At 38.2% G+C, this 20304-nt stretch overlaps 1 protein-coding gene across 4 annotated transcripts in view; it reads right to left on the bottom strand.

Annotated features, from left to right (window-relative positions):
- N4bp2 (NEDD4 binding protein 2) overlaps window positions 1-20304 on the bottom strand; it is a 53871-nt gene that overhangs the window by 18605 nt on the left and 14962 nt on the right. For all 4 annotated transcript variants that reach the window (XM_013009153.1, XM_013009151.1, XM_013009152.1 and 1 more), the window contains exons 6-11: window positions 16251-16406; window positions 10942-13298; window positions 9796-9881; window positions 8763-8808; window positions 7253-7443; window positions 2868-2986 (exon numbers count right to left, since the gene is read on the bottom strand). In XM_013009153.1, the coding sequence (XP_012864607.1) occupies window positions 2868-2986; window positions 7253-7443; window positions 8763-8808; window positions 9796-9881; window positions 10942-13298; window positions 16251-16406 (2955 nt within the window). The remainder of the gene's footprint in view (window positions 1-2867; window positions 2987-7252; window positions 7444-8762; window positions 8809-9795; window positions 9882-10941; window positions 13299-16250; window positions 16407-20304) is intronic.

Raw genomic sequence — 20304 nt, 5'->3', positions numbered from 1 at the left:
AAAAAAAAAAAAAAAAAGTATATATTGAGCCAGGTGCCAGTGGCTCACACCTGTAATCTAGCTATTCAGGAAGCTGAGATCTGAGGATCAGGGTTCAAAGCCAGCCTGGGAAGGAAAGACCATGAAACTCTTATCTCCAATAAACCACCAGAAAACCTGTAGCTCAAGTGGTAGAACACTAGCCTTGAGCTGAAGAGCTGAGGGACAGAGCCCAGGCCCAGAGTTCAAGCGCCCAGGCCCAGAGTTCAAGCCCCATGACCGACAAAAAATAAAAATAAATTTAAAAAAAAGAATCTATTGAGAGTTGGGAGTGAGACCTGAAAGTTGGTAAAGCCCCTGCTTACCAAGCATGAGACCCTAAGTCCAGACCTGGGGACCACAAACAACAACGAACATACATATTAAGCCAGCATAGTAGCCAGCATGCCTCTAATCTTAGCTACTCAAGTGGCAGAGATTAGGAAGACCACAGTCCAAGGTCAGCCTGGGTGAGAAGTTCACAAAACCCCCATCTCAATCAATAAATAATGTGGACAAGGTACACACAAAACTGCCACCTGAACTACATGGGAAACTTAAATAAGAGCCTCATAGTCCATACCCATCTAGGCAAAAAGCAAGACCTTAATCTAAAGAAATAACTAAAGCAACAGGGTAAAAAGGGCTCAAGTGGTAGAGTACCTGCCTACCAAATACAAGGTCCTGAGTTCAAACCATACTACTACAGGAAAAATAAAAATTTATATATACATGGCCACATATAGGCCTGTGCCTATAATCTTAGTACACTCGTAAGGCTGACTTAGGAGGACAACAGACAGGTTCCAAGACAGTCTGGGCTTAGAGAGATCTGGACTAAAAACAAGAAAAAGTATATATTATTCAAAGTAAAAGCATGTCTAATACATCAAACATCAAGCACACTATTCAGCTGGACATGGTGGTACAGACATGGACAGCCTGAGACAAAAGGATCTCAAGTTCTAGGCCAGGCTGGTCTACACAGCAACTTCCAGGCCAGCACAGTCTAGCTAGCAGGTCCCTACGGTCAAAAAACAATATTTAAAACAACATAGTGGCAACTCAGGACCCAATAAACAGTTGGTATATTTTTTGTCAGTGAATTAAGACAATACATTCATCCTGTTAATCACTTAGGAAAATAATGAAGGTAAACCTTTAATTTCACTTATAAGTCTCTACTTCAGATACACATATAAAAAATGCTAGGTCTATTCGAAATTTTTGCTTATTAAAAGAAAGTGGGTACTGGTGGCTCATGCCTATAATCCTAGCTACTCAGGAGACTAAGATCTGAGGATCCTAGTTCGAAGCCAAGCTGGGCAGGAAAGGCTGTGAGATACTTATCTCCATCCAGTTAACCACAAAAAAAGCCAGAAGTGGAACTACTGCTCAAGTGTTAGAGTACCACCCTTGAGCACAAAAACTCAGGGACAGTGCCCAGGCGCTGAGTTCAAGCCCTAGGACCTATACCAAAAAAGGAAATATTATTTAATCTTTGGATAATACAAAATAAGACTAAAACTAAAGACATAAAGTTCACAAAGAATAAGAACAAGATTTTCTGCTAAAATACATGAATTAAAAATATATATGAAAATGCAGCAGTGGTACTCACTGGACACTGTTGAAAATGAACTGTACAGCTTGTGAGCAGATAGGAGGGAAAAACTGGGAGAGAAGGGGTAACACTGTCCAAAAAGAAATGTACTCTTTACCTGACTTATGTAACTGTAATCCCTCTGTACATCACCTTCATAACAATTTTTTTTTAAATAGAGAGATATATGAAGCCAGGCACTGATGGCTCACGTCTGTAATCCTAGCTACTCAAGAGACTGAGATCGAAGGATCATGATTCAAAGCTAGCCCGGGCAAGAAAGTCCAAGAAACTCTTATCTCCTTATTAACCATCAGAAAACTGGAAGTGACGCTGTGGTTCAAAGTGGTAGAGTGCTGGCCCTGAACAAAAAGAGCTCAGGGACAGTGACCAGGCCCAGAGTTCAAGCCCCACAACTGACAAAAAATATATATGTATGGATTGGGGGATGGTGTGGCTCAGTGGTACAAGTGACACAGCACCTGACTAGCAAGTTAACTTCCCAATACCACCAAAAAAAAGCAATCAATGTGTACATCATAAGTTAGAGATTATCATTACAGCAGGAAAAATAACTGTACTCTATCTTAACAAAGACTGTGCATGATATCTAAAGAGCCCTCAAGTCTAGAAAGAGAAAAATTGGCAAAAATGAGCAACTGATGGGGGGGAGGAGGGTATTAAGGCTTCACATTTATCAGAAAAACAAAAATTTAAAAAAATATTTTTCTCATCAGACTGGTAAAAACTTAATTTCTAATATCCAGGAAGGTTACACTTTTATTAAAGGAAAGTTTTCAATGTACATATATAAACTAGCAGTTGTAGTTATGATTGCCAATCTTTCCAACAGTTTTAAAATCCATAAAAAGAGGAAAATTTAAATAAATCATGGTACTTTCCTACTATAGAATACTTAAATATTTAAAGCAAGATCAGATCATTATGTATAGATAGGAAGATAAACTACCAGCAAAACTACAAAATCAGTATATAAAAAGCAACTTTTTAAATAAAATGCATATATGTATATGCACATAAAAAATAAGTATCATGCACACATATTAGTACATACATAAGAAAAATCAAGAAGAATCATAAGTTGTCAGAAACTGCTCACTTTCTGTACATATACACCTATATTATATACATCACATTATTTTTATCAGAAAAATAATAGCTTGGTATATCCACCAGCGATATCAGAGTAGAAACTACAGCCAAACTTTCCACTCCCAGGACTCACTTGTGATCCTTGAAAATGTCCACTAGGAAATTTTGGTTAATGGCTGGAAATATTTTAAAGAGCTGCTTCTCCTTTAGCTTAGTGGCACAATCCTTTTCAAACATAAGTGTCTCCCTTTTCTAAAACAGAAACATAAAAAGCACCTTTAAGATGAAACATAAAATAATGCTGAACAAAAGCTGGTTATTCTGTTGCAAAAAGACTAACATTTTATAAGCCAGCCTTTCTTCACTGGTTAAAAGGCTGAAGTTTGTAGTGTAAGTATTTGTATACTATTTATATCCATGTTTTGCCAAGTACACAAAGCTGCTCATAAATATACACCTATGCATACAGTCACACAGATGCACACATGTGCATGTATATATAAACGCACATACCTACATACAACCAAACATCTGATCACAATACATAAAAAGGACAGAAGATAACTATCTATAGCTAGTCCAAGTACTACATAAGAACACTGTGATCAGCGATAGGCACACATAAAATGTGCTCTATAGGTGTAGCAGGCTGTACTATCTAGGATTATCAAAGTACTGTGTCATCTTCACACAACAAAACTGCCTAACAAAGCATTTGTCAGAACACTGCTCATGCCATAAAATCCTGTACAATTGCTAAAAGTGGGCCACCAATTTAGTTCTGAGTCCCTTAGTGAACAAAGCAAAGGGGGAAACAAAGATTTTCAGTGTCCACAAAATAAAAACAAACCAGTGGCTCAGAAAAAGTACTGAGATCTAAAAGAAATTTCTCCCACAGTCCTCACAAAACAGACACTCTGTGATTCCACAAATATCCTCAAAAACATGTTCTCCTCAATGGGTAAAACCATAAAGTACAAAGAAGGTACAAATTCAGATAGAAAGGAAATCTTAAAATGCGTAATTTTTTAAGTTGTTTTAAATGTTTAACTGTACAAAGGAGATTCAATTCAACATGTCAATTAGAGTTTTTCCACAAATATATTTAGTCTAAAATAACTATCAGAATTCTTTTTCACAATTCATACTTGAGATCTCTAAAACCTCCACACCAGTTAGGCATGGTGATACACATTTGCAATCCTAGTACTCAGCGGCTAAGGCTGGAGGATCACAAGTTTGAGGCCAGCCTGGATTACATGGTTAGACTCTATCTCAAAAATTAAATGAAATTGTCAGGTACTATGGCTCATACCTGTAATCCTAGATACTCAGAAGGCTGAGATCTGAGGATCACAGTTTGAAGCCAGCCCAGGCAAGAAGTCTGTGATACTCTTATCTCCAATACAGCAGCAAAAAACTTAAAGTTTTGGTTTTGGGGGTTTTTGGTTTTGTTTTGTTTTTTGGTTTCTGGTTTGCTTTTTGTTTTTGTTTTTGGTAGTCAGGCTTGAACTCTGAGACTTGGCACTGTCCCTGAACTCTTCAATTCAAGGCTAGCGCTCTCCTACTCAAACCACAGTGCCACTTCCAGTTTTCTGGTGGTTTACTGGAGATGAGTCTCACAGACTTTACTGCCCAGTCTGGCTTGGAACCGTGATCCTCAGATCTCAGCCTCCTTAGTAGCTAGGATTACAGTCATGAGGCACCGGCACCCGGCTAAACATTTTGTTTTTGTTTTTGTTGTTATTTTGGTCCATGGTGGGGCTTGAACTCTGGGCTTGGCACTGTCCCTGCATTCTTCAGTTCAAGGCGAGCACTCTACCACTTGAGCCACAGCACCACTTCCAGTTTTCGAGTGGTTTATTGGAGATAAGAGTCTCACGGACTTTCCTGCCCGGGCTGGCTTTGAACCATGATCCTCAGATCTCAACCTCCTGAGTAGTTAGGATTACAGACGTGAGCCACTGACACCCGGCTTCTTAAGTTTTTTTGAGCTGTGACTCAAGTGGTAGAGCGCTAACCTTGAGCAAAAAAAGTTCAAGCAGTGCCCAGGCCCTGAGTTCAAGCCTCAGGACCAGCACCTTTTTTTTTTAAATTATGGACTGAAAACTAATGACCTTATAATTTTACAATTACAATTAATTTTACAATTATTATAATTATTCAATTAATTATATCACACACTCTACATAAAAGTTTCTTTCATGTTCTTTGCTCAAAAAATAAACAAGGTGAGCCTGGTGCTGGTGGCTCACGCCTGTAATCCTAGCTACACAGGAAGGTAAGATCTGAGGATCGCGGTTCACAGCCAATCCAGGCAGGAAAGCCCACAAAAGTCCACAAGACTCTTATCTCCAATAAGAAAACCAGACGTGGCATTGTAGCTCAAGTGGCAGAGTGAGCTGAAGAGCTCAGGTACAGCTCCCAGACCCAGAGTTCAAACCTCATGACTGACAAAAAAAAAAAGATAAACAAGGTATATTTTTCTGAGTACAAAGACTGAAGGGAAAACATTAAGTAATTTTCTCTCTGGCACTGAGGAATCTAAGGGTGGGAGGCACAGTTGTGCCAGCAACATGTGGTACCAGATGGCATGCGGTACTGGTAGGAAGCTAGCCCAAGAGCTGTGGGTCTGGGCTCCAGCAGAAGCACAGCCTCACCAGTCTGCCTGAGGCTACACATTAGACTCCAGATCACACAGCTGGACAACTCAAGTTTACTGGTGGAGGTCATATCCACCATAGCATTTTCTGAATTGATCTGAGCTCTAGTGATAGAGAACACAAAGAAATGTTGCAGTCCATGAAATAAGACTTTGGTTCTATTCACAAGTTTAAGAAGAATATAAAGTTGTGTCTATTGGAATCCAAGGCTCACATTAGGGTTAGCTTGGCTTCAATAAGAAGCAAAAGATGAGCCAGGCACCAGTGGCTCAGGCCTGCAATCCTAGCTACTCAAGAGGCTGAGATCTTGAGGGTCAAGGTTCAAAGCTAGCCCAGGCAGGAACATCAGTGAGACTTTTATCTCCAATTAACCACCAGAAAACAGGAAGTGGTGCTGTGACTCAAATGGTAAAGCACTATCCTTGAGCTGAAGAGCTGAGGGACAATGCCCAAACCCAGAGTTCGAGGCCCATGACAGACGAAGAAGAAAAAAAAGGAAGCAGAAAGAAGAAAGCAGCAGCAGCAGCAGCAGCGACAGCAGCATATGGCTGCCCTGGCATAGGTGGTTCACGCCTATAATCCTAGCTACTCAGGAGACTAAGATCTGAGGATTGAAGTTTGGAACCAGCTCCAGAGGGAAAGTCCAAGAGATTTTTATCTCCAATTAACTGCCAAAAAAAATCTAGACGTAAACTTGTGGCAACTTTATTATTATATTGAGGTTAGCTTCAAACCACAATTCTTAAATCTCAATCTCTGGAGTAGCAAAGATTATAGGTATAAGCCATGGGAACCTAGACTGTTTTATTTCTTTAATTCTGTCAGAATTTAAAACAAAAAAAAAGTTTAAGAAAAAGAAATGGAAAAGAAATTAAACTCACTTATGGATTAAAATTTAAATGTTGAAATAAGAAATGAAAGTAAGCCAGGCTCATGCCTATAATCTTAGTGACAGTTTAAAACCAACCTGAGGATTGTAGTTTAAAACCAATCTGAGGGAATAGGAAGGTGGCTCAGTGGTAGAGTGCTTGCCTTGCATGCATAAGGCCCTGGGTTCGATTCCTCAGCACCACATAAGCAGAAAAAGCCAGAAGTGGCACTGTGGCTTAAGTGGCAAGCGCTAGCCTTGAGCTGAAGAACTGAAGGACAGCGCCTAGGCCCAGAGTTCAGGCCTCACAAAGGACCCCCCCCCACCAAAAAAAAGTGAGAAAACCAATCTGAACAGGAAAGTCCATGAAACACTTATCTCTAGTAAACCACCAGAAAGCTGGAAGTGGCACTGTAGTTCAAAGTGGTAGAGTGATAGCTCTGAGCAAAAGGAGCTCAGGAATAGCAACCAGGCCTTGAGTTCAAGCCCCACGACCAACAAGAAAGAAAAAAGAAAGAAAAGTAAATAAATCTCAAAGTAGTTTCTACTTGAACTTAATTGGAAAGTTAGAAAAGGAAGAATATTTCCTTTTAAATTCAAATTCTTAAGTTTCTGAAATTTTCTGTAAAAATTTTGTTTCAGAGATGGCTATATACTTATAACAAAATAGATACATTAGTAACTTCTGTATGAAATTATAGTTAAATGAAGATCCTTTTTCATTTTTTTCTAGAAGTAAAAAATTAAAGGTAAATGTTAACAATGAAGAACAATTTTGCAGATCACTTGCAAAATAAAAGAGTATCAACCTAGAAGCAAAAATCTCCAGCTTCAGATATTAAAAACATTTTTCAGTGTTGACATTAATTTCAACCTGTTTAAATATGAAGTCCAGTCTGGGAAACAAAGAAGTAATGAAAATCACAAAGTAAGCAACACACAATCAGCTAGAGTCAGAGACAACAGTTTAGTATCTTACTAACATACCAAATCATGTTTTTCCTGTAAGGCAATTTCTTCTGACATTATTTCTCTGAGTGAGACTTTTTTAGTTTGAGTATTCCAATGATCCAGTAAGGGTAGCATTTCAGGGACTGCTAAAGTCTTCAGTAATTTTTTTCCAGTTCTCTGAGATGATTTTTGCTCAGGACTTTCAGTATGTCCAACCACAGAAGGATCTACAAGAACAATATAAACAGTGCACATCCTCATTAATTCATGTACAAACTAAACATTATTCACTGTTACATCTACCGTATAGAGGTGAAAGAAATATGATTTTTTTAACTCTTCCATTTGTGAATCTATTTCAACTCTGAAATTTCAAAATACACTATATAACTGTACACAAGAAATGATGTGTAAATACAGTATTTCAAATGAGCAATTATATATATATATATATATATATATATATAAAACTATACATCAACTCAAAGCTTCTTAGTCTTTTTCATGTCAAACAGACATAAAAATGGCATCATGTATTTAAGACAATGGGGGCCAGAGAAGTTACAGCCAATGGAAATGAGCAATTGGAACAGCTCTGCTCTGCTCTGCCTAACTACTCCAAAGACTGAGGAGATCAATATTTTAATAAATCTATTACTCACTGGAGGTGCACAAATATTGACATTCAAAGTAAGGAATTAAGCCAAGTGCCAGTGGCTTACACTTATAATCCTATAATCAGGTAAGCCAGTGATTTACACCAGTAATCAGAGAGACTCTTATCACCAATTAACCAGCAAAAAGCTGTAAGTGGAGGTGTGGTTCAAGCAGCAACAGCCTTGGGCTGGGAAGGTGGCTCAGTGTTTGCCTCGAATTTCAGAGGCCCTAGGTTTGATTCCTCAGCACCACATAAGTAGAAAAAGTAGGAAGTGGCGCTGTGGCTCAAATGGTAGAGCACCAGCCTTGAGCTGAAGAGCTGAGGGACAGTGCCTAGGCCCAGAGTTTAGGCCCCACAACCAGGAAGGGAGGAAGGGAGGGAGGGAGGGAGGGATGGAGGAAGGGAGGGAGGGAAAGAGAGAGAGAGGGGGAGGGAGAGAAACAGAGAAAAAGAGAAACAGAAAGAAAGAGAGAGGGAAAGAAAGAAAGAAAGAAAAAGAAAGAAAGAAAGAAAAAAAGAAAGAAAGAAAGGAGGGAGGGAGGGAGGGAGGGAGGGAGGGAGAGAAGGGAAAAAAGAAAGAAAGAAGGAAAGAAAGAAAGAAGCAAACAAATGAATGAAGGAAGGAAGGAAAGAAAGGAAAGCAAGCAAGCAGTATCAGCCTTGAGTGGAAACACTAGGAAGAGTGCAAGGCCCTAAGTTCAAACCCCAGTGTACACATACACACAAATACACACACATATACACAAAGAGACCTGGTGTGGTTCAAGTGGAAAGTTTCAGCCATGAATGAAAAAAAGCTGAGTCCCAGTACTAGAACAACCATACACACACAGAAAGAACACACTAAGTTCGACATCAAGACATTAAAAGTAACAATATATGCTTTACCTTGCACAAACTTGCCACAAGATACCTCCTCTTGTCTTTGTCGCTCCTAAACAAAAATTTAGAGCAAGAGATTGGCAAAGGAGCAGATGATAGTAAACAGGTTAATTGCACTGTTTTACTGTATATTACATTTTCTTTTTGTAAAAATGTGAGCTAATCTTACTAAATCTAAGTAAAACAGTAAAATTAGATGAAGTTACAAAGTAGGATTACATGTATATATATTTTTTCTACTTATAGAGCTCTTGTGCTGGATTTTTTTTAATTATTTTAAATTTAACCAATTAGTATTACAGTCTTTTGGAGAATTAATAATAAAAAAGAAAAAGAAAAATAGCTGGGCGTGGGTGGCTCACGCCTGTAATCCTAGCTACTCAGGAGGCTGAGATCTGAGGATCAGGGTTCAAAGCCAGCCTGGGCAAGGAAAATCCTTGAGACTCTTATCTCCAATAAACCACTAGAAAACTGGAAGTGGAGCTATGGCTCAAGCAGTAGAGCAAGCCTTGAGCTGAAGAGCTGAGGGACAGAGCCCAAGCCCAGAGTTCAAGCCCCACGACCGACAAAAAAAAAAATTACTTTTTTCCTTAAAAAAAAATGTAGGGTTTGGAATGTGGCTTAATGGTAGAGTACTTGACTAGCATGCATAAAGCCCTGGGTCCAATTCTTCAGTGTCACAAACACAGAAAAGGCCAGAGGTGGCACTGTGGCTCAAGTGGTAGAGCGCTAGCCATGAGCAAAAGAAGCTCAGGGACAGTGCCTAGGCCCTGAGTGCAAGCTCTAAGACTGGCCAAAAAAAATAATAAATCTACCATCACATTGCGCTCCATCACTAGTTATATAACTTGAACTATCTAGAACTATCTCAAATATTAAAAGAGAAAAACAATTTATAATCTATGAGAATTGGGAAATGAATGTTCACTCTCAAGTCAAAACTCAACAGAACTCTTTCATATGACATGGTGGATTTTACAACAAAACAAAGGTGACAAAGCAAACAAAAAGAGCTCTTCATACAAAGAAGCCTACCAACCATTACAGATTCTTTCCATTTCTCATGAATCACTTTAGCCAGATTGAGATCTATATGAACCACACAATCCTCAACTGTTAGAGACCCTTGTGAAGGGGAGAAAGAAAAGAAAATATAATCATTACTCATTATACTTTTACAGAAAATACAGTCAACTAGCATACATAGAAAAGTAATCTGTATTTTTAATTACTAACATTTCTAGTTACTAAACCTCTTGGAATATTTTTGTATTATATGTCATTGTTTTCACACTTCTTGATTGGTATAATATATAAAATTTCATAATAAATCTATTTGTTATTCATTACCCTTACTCTCAATATATTTCATTGATATACAGATTTTTCAGAAAGTATATTCTCAAAAATTAATTCATTGGACTGGGAAGGTGGCTCAGTGGTAGAGCACTTGCCTTGCATGCATGAGGCCCTGGGTTTAATTCCTCAGCACCACATAAGCAAAAAAAAAGAAAAAAGCCGGAAGTGGTGCTGTGGCTCAAGTGGTAGAGCACTAGCCTTGAGGTGAAGAGCTGAGGGAAAGCACCCAGAGTTCAGGCCCCACAACCAGACCCCCCCAAAAAAAAATTTAATTCATGCTTTACATATACCTGAATGACATGTATCAGGGGACTAAAAAATGATCATATATGCAAGTAAAAGTGAGGTAAATACAAAAAAAATCAATATATACGAGATGGATATAGAACTCTACATAAAATATATTCTCTATTTCTTCAAATTACTTTTAAAAACAGAGTCTGCCAAGCATTGGTGGCTCACGACTGTGATCCTAGCTAGTCAGGAGGCTGAGATCTGAGGATCACGGCTCAAAGCCCAAGCAAAAAAGTCCATTAAGAGTCTTATCTCCAATTAACCACCCCACCCCACCCCACCCCCAAAAAAAACATAGAAGTGAATCTGTGGTTCAAATGGTAAAATGCTAACCTTGAGCACAAAAAAAGTGGCCAGGTCCTGAGTTCAAGCCCAAGGCACCCCCCAAAAAAAAATCCTCTAAAAAATATTTTGTGTGAAATCCCCCAACACTATCACATTTCAGTTAACATGAAATGATGTCATTGAAACAGAAACTTCTGTGTTTTATTCAACCACAAACAAACATATAGGTAATTTACTTTTTTCTTACCTGAATCAATACCAACTGGGCCAAATAGTTCATTGAGTTGAAAAGCCAGTTCAGGGGGTAAAGCCAATTCCAAACAGTCAATGGTCAGAGACTTGGCTGTCACTGGTGTGGGATTCAGTATGTCACTTTTGTTTTCTTCACTAACTCCAGCTGTCATAGTAGTTCCTGCCACTAGAACTTTCTCCATTTCCTGCTCATCTTCATTCAAAACTTCCTCTGTGTTTGCCAATTTGACATAATCCTTTGGGAGATTTTCATTTTTCTTCATTTCCAAAGAGTCAGTAACATAAACTTCTTCATTTAATTCAAGATCAGATGTACCTGTTATAGAGTTTACGATATCTGACAAATTTAATGAGTACATACTATCTCCAGACCCCGTGGCTACTAGATTATTCTGGATTTCATTCACATCTTTAGAGGCAGTGGACTTTGGAGTAGCTGGAAGAGACTGCTTAAAGCTATATAAACCTGGATTATTAGGAAGCACCCCATTATTCCTGTTCCTGTCTACAGCAGCATTAGGAAATATGCTTGCTATGAAGCCACCAGAGTTCTCAGGAGTTATAGTTCCTGCCAGCTCCAAGTCCCCATTTTCTGCATCACAGGTGGTTTGGGCATTAGATTTATTGATACCAATTCCTGGACTAAACTCTTGCACAGAAGAGTTAGAATCTTCTAAAGTTCCTCTTTGGCTAATAATTTCCTTCAAATTCAAACCGAGAGAAAAAGGCCCAACTTGTGAGTCATCATATGATTTTTGGAAAGTCTCAGATTCCATATCCTCACATAATTTCGTTTCAGAATCCAACAAAAGGCTGGTGGTCCAAATAATATCCTTATTACACCTCTCATACAAGTCTTTCAGGGCTTCTAATGAAACAGAGCCAAATAGTTTACAAAGAATATTCAGATTTTCAGATTCATCAGCACTGGTAAGCTCACTTTCTTCAACAAACGTACTTTTATCATACATTACCCTATAAGGAATTGTTTCTTGCACATTTGATTTTGTGTTAATATTGAAAGTTTTTGGTTTAAATCCATCCAATCTTCCTGCTAATACTCTGACCGAATCTGAAACACTGATTTTATTCTTCTCTATTTTCCACAAGAGAGCAAAATCCTGTGGTTCAGTCTGTGTAGACATGCCTACTTCAATTCCAGGGACTCCTTTAGGCAATGCCCCTGGAAATTCAGCTGAAGTCTGTGGTCCTACTACTCTAGGAATAGTTGCTGCACTACTGGTAAAAGTAAGAGGCAGTGTGTGCCTGTGGATCTTTTTACTTAGACAAGGCTGATTATCCTGGGTCACTTCACTGGATAGCATTTCAGAACTTTGGAGAGTGGGACTACCCAATGTTTTCAGTTCTTCAGGGCTTGTGCCCCAACAAACCTCCCGTGGTCTGTATAAGGATATTTCATTCATACTGTCGCTAGTTCCAAATTCTAGGATAGGTTCACTTAAACCAGCCTTCGATATTCTTGATCTTGGCTCTCTTTGAGCTAAAGAAGCAGATGAAGGCCAGTCACTCACAATACTAAATGAGTTGTTTTCAGTATTTGTATAAGAATCATATTGACAGCTATTGAGGAATTCTGAGGGATCATCACACTGGGACTTCCTGCTGTCCTCTACAATTTCCTGTGGGGATCCTTGTTGTTGGATATGATCTGCATTCATACATATATTAGTATCTAATACTCTGCGTGACTGAGGGCGATTATACTTTTTGTCAGTTTGTATAGATGAGGCTTTTTCAGTTTTCCGATTCCTTTTTGTCCTCTGACAAATCGTCTTATCAACAGGCCAGTCACCAACAAAATTTGATAGCTCTTGTCTAGGAAGCTTTTCCAAAGTTGATTTGTTTTTTTGTTTCCCATTGGGTTTTTTCTTTACTGTTGTTCGTTCTTCTAATATCTCACTAGGTGAAGGTTTTTCATTTTGAACAGGTATAGTATTTGCAAGATCAGTGTCTTCTTGATTATTTTCCCCACAGCAAATATTCAGTGATGCTCTGTCTACAGGACCGTGTGCATCAATTTTAGCTTTTTCAGCTGTTAATTCTACTTGTTCTTCTTCACTTCTGTCTGTTGCCTGAATTTTGCTTTCAGAGTTAGGAAAATACATGTGTGGAGCTTCCTGAATGAAAGCACTCTGTGTACTCTGATTCATACCACTTATTTCTTTTCTGCCTTTGTTTAAATCTACATTAGGGAGATATGTCATATTCTCAGGTAACACATTTTCTTTGGCCACTTCAAGATTCTCCTCTTCAATTAATTCTAAGTGTTTCAAAGATGAGGATAAAACATTTTCTTCTTTTTCAGAGGTAACATCTTCATTGTCTCTTGGGCTGTAAGATGTTTTAAAAAGTATCATAAGAAAGTCTCTTACTATATTCATTAATATTATGTTTAAAGAAGCATTCAACTGCAAGATAGCAATCCTAAACATTTTTAATAAATAACATTACAAAATTATAAATTATAAAAGGCAGAGCCAGGTCTGGAAATGTGGCTTAGTGACAGAGTGCTTGCCTACCATGTATAAAGTCCTGGGTTTGAGGGCTGGGATGTAGCTCAGTGGCAAAGCGCTTGCCTAGCAAGTGCAACATCCTGGGTTCGATCCCCAGTACAAAAAAAAAAAAAAGAAAGAAAGAAAGAAAGGCAAAAAAATACAGTTTAAAAAAAAAAAAAGCCCTGAGTTTGATTCCTTGGCACCACATACACAGAAAAGGCTGGAAGTACCGCTGAAGCTCAAATGTTAAGAGTGCTAGCCTTGAGAAAAAGCAGCTCAGGGACAGTACCTAGGCCCTGAGGTCAAGTCCCAAGACTGGCCAAAAAAAAAAGAAAGAGCCAGTATAGTAGATTACACACTTGTAATCTCAGTGAGAGGTTTGTGAGTTCCAAGCTAATTTAGGCAACATAGCAAATTTAAGGCTAGACTGGGCTACAAATCTTAAAAACAAAAACTACTTTTTGATTATAAAAGCTGGGCTGGGAATAAAGCTCAGTGGCAAAGCATAGTGGTAGAACACTTGCCTAGCATGTGTAAGATCCTGAGTTCAACCCCGAGTAGAACTGAAAAAAAAAACAAAAACAAAAAAACAATAGCAGCTAATCTCCATCTTTCCCTAAGAAACTATAAGCATACACAAAGCAAACTGTTTCTGAATAGTAACCACAAGAGTTTCAGTTAAGGTGCCCATTATGCATTAAATATTAAAGTAGAAGAGTCTGCCCTCCTGGTTTCTTTGATATTTACTGAAGTTTAGACTAGATCCACCTTTATATCTGTCATTTGTTACAGAGGGGCTTCCATTATAGTCACAAAAATCCAATCAACAGAATTGACCTGCTTTAGAAAAATTAGGGAAAGGATTTCCTTTAATGTGTTACATATGAAATGGTATTAAACCACCCTGGATATTGTTTTCAAACTCAGAGCACTTTTGCCTATCAATTATACTTTCCACTTCTATTTTTCTTTATTCAGTGTATCAATTTATCTTCCTTTCTTTCTTTATTCGGGGAATTCTCAAAGTCGCAACTCCTATGAAACCTTTTTTCTTTTTGTAGGTTGTGGGGCTTGAATTTGGGGCTTGAGCACTGTCCCTAAGCCTCTTAGTGCTCAAGGCTAGCACTCTTCCACTTAAGCCACAGAGCCACTTCTGGTTTTTGAGTGGTAAATTGGAGTTAAGAGTCTCATGGGGACTTTTCTGCCTGGGCTGGCTTAAACCGTGATCTTCAAATCTCAGCCTCCTGAGCAGCTAGGATTACAGGCATAAGCCATCAGCACCCGGCTCCCATGAAACCTTTCTAAACTACACATGACTAGCATTATGTCTGTGCCCATGTTATTCTAGGTCCTTTGAGGTGTTCATTTATAATCTTTGTAAGATCCTTACAAACAGAGTGTTATTAGTGCCATTCTGGTATGAGAAGTTGAAGTATACAGAGATTCTATAATTATCAAAGATTACAAGCTTTATGATTTGAATTCAGAAAACAAAAATATGAGCCGGGTGCTGGTGGTTCACACCTGTAATCCTAGCTACTCAGGAGCTTCAGATCTGAGGATTGCAGTTCAAAGCTAGCCCAGGCAGGAAAGTCCATGAGACTCTTACCTACAATTAACCACAGAAAAAAGCCAGAAGTGGCACTATGGCTCAAAGTGGTAGAGCACTAGCATTGATGAAAAGAAGCTGGGGACAGTGCCAAAACCCTGAGTTGAAGCCCCAGGATCAGCACCAAAAAAAAAAAAAAAGGACAACAACTGAACAACAACAAGAAGAAGAGAGGAGGAGGGAAAGGAACAGGAGGAAGGAAGAAGAAAACAAAAATATGCCTTCAGTCTATGGTCTTAACCACTTTTCAACTTTGCCTTTCCAAAAGGCATTTGTGAATTTCCATATCCCATACCCAAATCCGTAACACAGCCTCCCCACGCCTTGCCATAATACTACACAGGTAATTAAGAACTCTCTACATAAAGGTGCTTCTTTACACACTTCTTCAATTTTAATAGAATCAGTACTGCTGTGACTCAGATAAGGTTCTCAGTAACTCATGCCTCAAAGTACTGGTCCCTGGCACAACTGGGAAGTAGCAGAACCTCTGAGGAATTTTGTTATAAAGACACTAAGCTGACAAGTAGTTTCCTGGACTGCAAACTTCCAAAGGGCTCTGACTTATATTACTTAATAAAAGTATACTGTGAATAATTTCTATGATACTATTGTGAAAGAGTATTTCCACTAAAACATTAGAAAATTAATAAGTGATATGGGTATATACAGAATAACAACAAAGGAGAAAAGGAGGTTACTGGAATAACAGAAGACATCATGTAAGTGTATTCATAGCATATTCATAGACTTACAAAACCCTGAGCCTAATAGAAAATCTTTCATCTTCCACAAAAACTTTTCCTCTAATTTTGTTTATTGTCAGATAACTCCAGGTGAGAATGTACAAACAACAAAGGTCTGTCTTATTTTTAAAGTTAACTGGCAGTGATTCCACAAGCTCTAAAAGTTATCATTAAAAAAAAAAACAAGAAACGGAGGCTGAGAATGTGGCCTAGTGGTAGAGGGCTTGCCTACCATGCATGAAGCCCTGGGTACAATTCCTCAGTACCATATACACAGAAAAAGCCAGAAGTGGCGCTGTGGCTCAAGTAGTAGAATGCTAGCCTTGAGCAAAAAGCTCAGGGACAGTGCCTAGGCCCTGAGTTCAAGCCCCAGGACTGGCAAAAAAAAAAAAGTTTCAAATTAAATTTGTATGAATAAGACACTTTAACCAACCTGGAACTTCTATCCTCATAAGCATATGCACACAACTCAATCCGTTCAGTCTTCTCTGGAACTGAAGAACTCATGATTATGGGCACTGAAACAAAGCGCTGATAGTGTTCCAACATTCTTGTGATTTTTTCTTTGCTTACTCCATGAATATTACGCCTGAAAATTCCAGGGAAGAAGAGCACAGAAAAAATATTGATAATTAAGTTTCAAAAAAAGAACAGAAAAATAGTACATTTCTTTCATACTTGTCAGTGCTGAGGGCTGAACTCAGGACTTTGCATATGCTAAGGCAAGCACTCCACCACTGAACTTTATCCCAACCCCATTAATCATACATTTTTGTATATGTGTGTGCCAATAGTGGGACTTGAACTCGGGGCTTGGGAGCTGATCTTTTATTTTTTCACTCACGTCTGCTGCTCTACCACTTGAGCCACAGCTCCACTTCTGGCTTTTTTGGTGATTAACTGGAGATAAGAGTCTCACAGACTTTGTTGCCCAAGACGGCTTTGAACAGTGATCCTTAGATATAAGCCCCCTGAGTAGCCAGGATTATAGGCATGAGCCACCAGCACCTGGCTGTGATTTCTAATATAATATATATCAGAACATGTTGGTACATATCAGTAATTCCAGAACCCAGGAGGCTGAGGCAGTAGCATGGCAAGTTCAAAGCTAGCCTGGGCTAGCTAGTGTGAGACCCTATCTAAAACCCTGTCCCCCAAAATGAATACCAAAATGGGTTTATTAAGATATGATATCTATTTTTTCATTTTAGTCATGATTTCTTTTTTCTTCTTTTATATTGTTAGTTGTAGGGCTTGAACTCGGGACCTGGGCGCTGTCCCTGAGCTCTTCTGCTCAAAGTTACTGTTCTACAACTTTGACCAAACCTCTACTTCTGATTTTTGAGTGGTTAATTGGAGATAAGTGTCTCACGGGGACTTTTCTGCCTGGGCTGGCTTTGAATCACGATCCTGAGATCTCAGCCTCCTGAATAGCTAGGAATACAGGCATGAGCCATGGACACATGACTAGTCATGATTTCTTAATTTACCATTTCTTTAATTATCCCATATAATCCTTATGAACTTGAGAAAAAGCAGTCTCAATAACTTTGAAAAGATGTTCTCAAGCTCTGTAAAAAAATTCCCCTAGGAACATGAGTCATTTCAAGACTTTAATTTAGCTAGTAATAAGCATCTCACTATAAAGGGTTCTACTTAACTACTATGACAGACTAGATGTCTTACAGTGCCTTCTTGTTAAATAAAACTAGATCCCAAGTAAATTAAAACAAGGTGTTCATTACACTTTAAGTGCAAACTAAAAAAAAAATCCTAGCATATGAAGTCTGTGGATGTCCAAGTAAGTTTATTATTTGTGCTTTCATTCATAAAGGCTTATTTGTGTGTTTTATTAATGGGCTTATATTTAGCTAAAACATTACACATGGATATCCTTGGGCCTTATGTTAAGGGTGTTTTCATTTATACAGCATCTGGATTTATATCTGCCAGCAGGTCAGCTAGGTATGTTTAATCCATCCACAGGTCTGTCTTAACAAAATATCTCAGTTGCAACTTTTTTAACTTGGGTTGGATTCAAGACTTTGTGTCTGAATCCCAGAACTAATATTAGCGCTTGCCTCTTGGGTGAATCTGGCTTTCATATTTACCTTTCCTCGATCTCGTCTGGTTTCTGATCACAGAAGGAGCAGAGATGGAAAATATGAAAAAAGAGGTTAAGAAACATAGACATGGACGCCGGAACAAAAAAGTCTGTATATACCTAATCCAAGTCCCAGGAAGAGAAGAAAGTGGGACAAAAGCAACTTAATACAAAATGCTGAGTTTTCCAGAACTGATGAAAGATACTAGTCCCCTGATTTCAGTAGCCAAGGAGCCAAACAAATCCTAAAAAAAGATTTTTTTTTTAGTGAGAAATCTATAACTAGAAACAATGTACTAAAACTGTTACTCAAAGACAAAGAGATGATACTTTAAAATAGCCGGCAAGTTTTGTTTTTTTTTTAATTTAAGCTAGCCATACACAAAGAAACCAATGATTAAATTCATAGCTAACTTAACAGTAATGGAATTGAGACAATAACTAAATGTTATCTTTAATAACTGAAAATAGCTTGTCAATCTAGATTATATACCAAAAGTACCTTAAAAGAATGAGGGCAATACAAGATTTTCAAAGCTGGGCGCTGGCAGCTCACTCCTATAATCCCTACCTCTCAGGAGGCTGAGTTCTGAGGATCGCAGTTCAAAGCCAGCTGTGCAGAAAAGTCCCTGTGAGACGCTTATATACAATAAACTACTCAAAAAAAAAAAAAAAAAGCCAGAAGTATTGCTGTGTCTCAAGTGGTAGAGGGCAGGCCTTGAACACAAAGAGGCTCAGAAGCCCCAGAACCAGCAAAAAAAATTCAAACTAAAATTTAAAAACAAAGAATTCAACAAGCAGATTAGACTTTGTAAAAAAAAAAAATTTGAGGTAAACTATCAGGCAGGTGGAAACTCTCAGAATAAAGTCTATGAGGGCTGGGAAGGTAGCTTAGTGGTAGAGTGCTTGCCTTGCATGCATGAGGCCCTGGGTTCAATTCCTCTGCACCACATAAGCAAAAAGAAAAAACCCAGAAGTGGTGCTGTGGCTCAAGTGGTAGAGCGCTAGCCTTGAGCTGAAGAGCTGAGGGACAGCACCCAGGTCCAGAGTTCAGGCCCCACAACCGGACCCAAAAAAAAAAAAAAAAGAATAAAGTCTATGATGCAAGGAAAACAGAAGTGCAAAGCAGTGATTACATGAGTAAAAACCAGCACTTCTTCAGATACTGGAGAGTAACACTATGTAAGTTGAAAGGGAAGTTTAAGTACTATAGTTATGTTTTTAGTCTTAGTATTTATGAAGAAGGCTAAAAAATTAGTTTAAAATATACAAGATAAAACGTATAATGTAGCCACTAAGAATAAACATGATGTATTTAATGTACAAATTCGAATAGAAAAAAAATTGAACTAGAAAATTTAGATTTGACCCAAAAAAATCCAAGATAAGGCATAGCAGGAGGAAAAAAGCCACATACTTTTCTGTGCTAAAAGAACAACCATAGAAAAGGTGAAATAAATAGAACAGTAAGAAATAAAGAAATGACCATGAACTGTGTTTATCCACTATAAGCCAAAACAAGATAAGAGTAGAATTTTCAAAACTAGCCATATTGGTTTATAAGAGAGAGAGCCCACCATAAGAGTACTAAAAGAATGAAAGAAAAAGGAAGGAAAAAGAAATAACGTTCAAATACTAAGAAAAGGAAATGGATATGGTTCTATTACTATTAGACAAATTAGATTGCACAACAAAAAGTGCTGGTAAAGATAAAAGGAAATCACTAGGAAAGGATAAAAGATTTGATTAGTGATATCAAAATCAGCACCTACAAAACGAGGGATGTGGCTCAAGAGGTAAAGTGCTTGAGTAGCATGTGCCAGGCTCTAGTTTTAATCCTACTATTGTTAAAAACAAAAGCCAGCTCCTATGAACTTCAACAATTACCCTCAGAATATATAAATGAGCATGGACAGAATAAGGAGAAACTGACAGCATAATAAGGATATTTAAATACATACGTCACATATCCCCCTTCCAAACATAAACCCATTAATAAGACAAAAAAAAAGGCAAAAAAGGCTGTAGATGTTGAGCAACGGAATTAGCAAGAATGATTATTGGGTATATTAACCCACTAAAACTATACATTCTTACCAAGCAAACCTGGAACAATTATTAAGATGTAACAATTAACCAGGCCATAAACCTACTATAGAGTTCAGTTGAAAGTCAACTTTTTTTAAAAAGACCTTTCTGCTCAGAAATTTTAAAACATAGCTGTAAATAACCCAAGTTAAAGAATGATGGGAAGGTGGCTCAGTGGTAGAGCGCAATTGCATGCATGAGGTTCAATTCCTCAGCACCACATAAGCAAAAAGAAAAAAGCCAGAAGTGGCACTGTGGCTCAAGTGGTAGAGTGCTAGCCTTGAGCTGAAGAGCT

Source organism: Dipodomys ordii, unplaced genomic scaffold (assembly GCF_000151885.1).
Source record: "Dipodomys ordii isolate 6190 unplaced genomic scaffold, Dord_2.0 Scaffold8, whole genome shotgun sequence".
Lineage (NCBI taxonomy): Eukaryota > Metazoa > Chordata > Mammalia > Rodentia > Heteromyidae > Dipodomys > Dipodomys ordii.
Note: the sequence above shows the minus strand (reverse complement) of the source record. Positions and strands in the feature narration are given on the sequence as shown.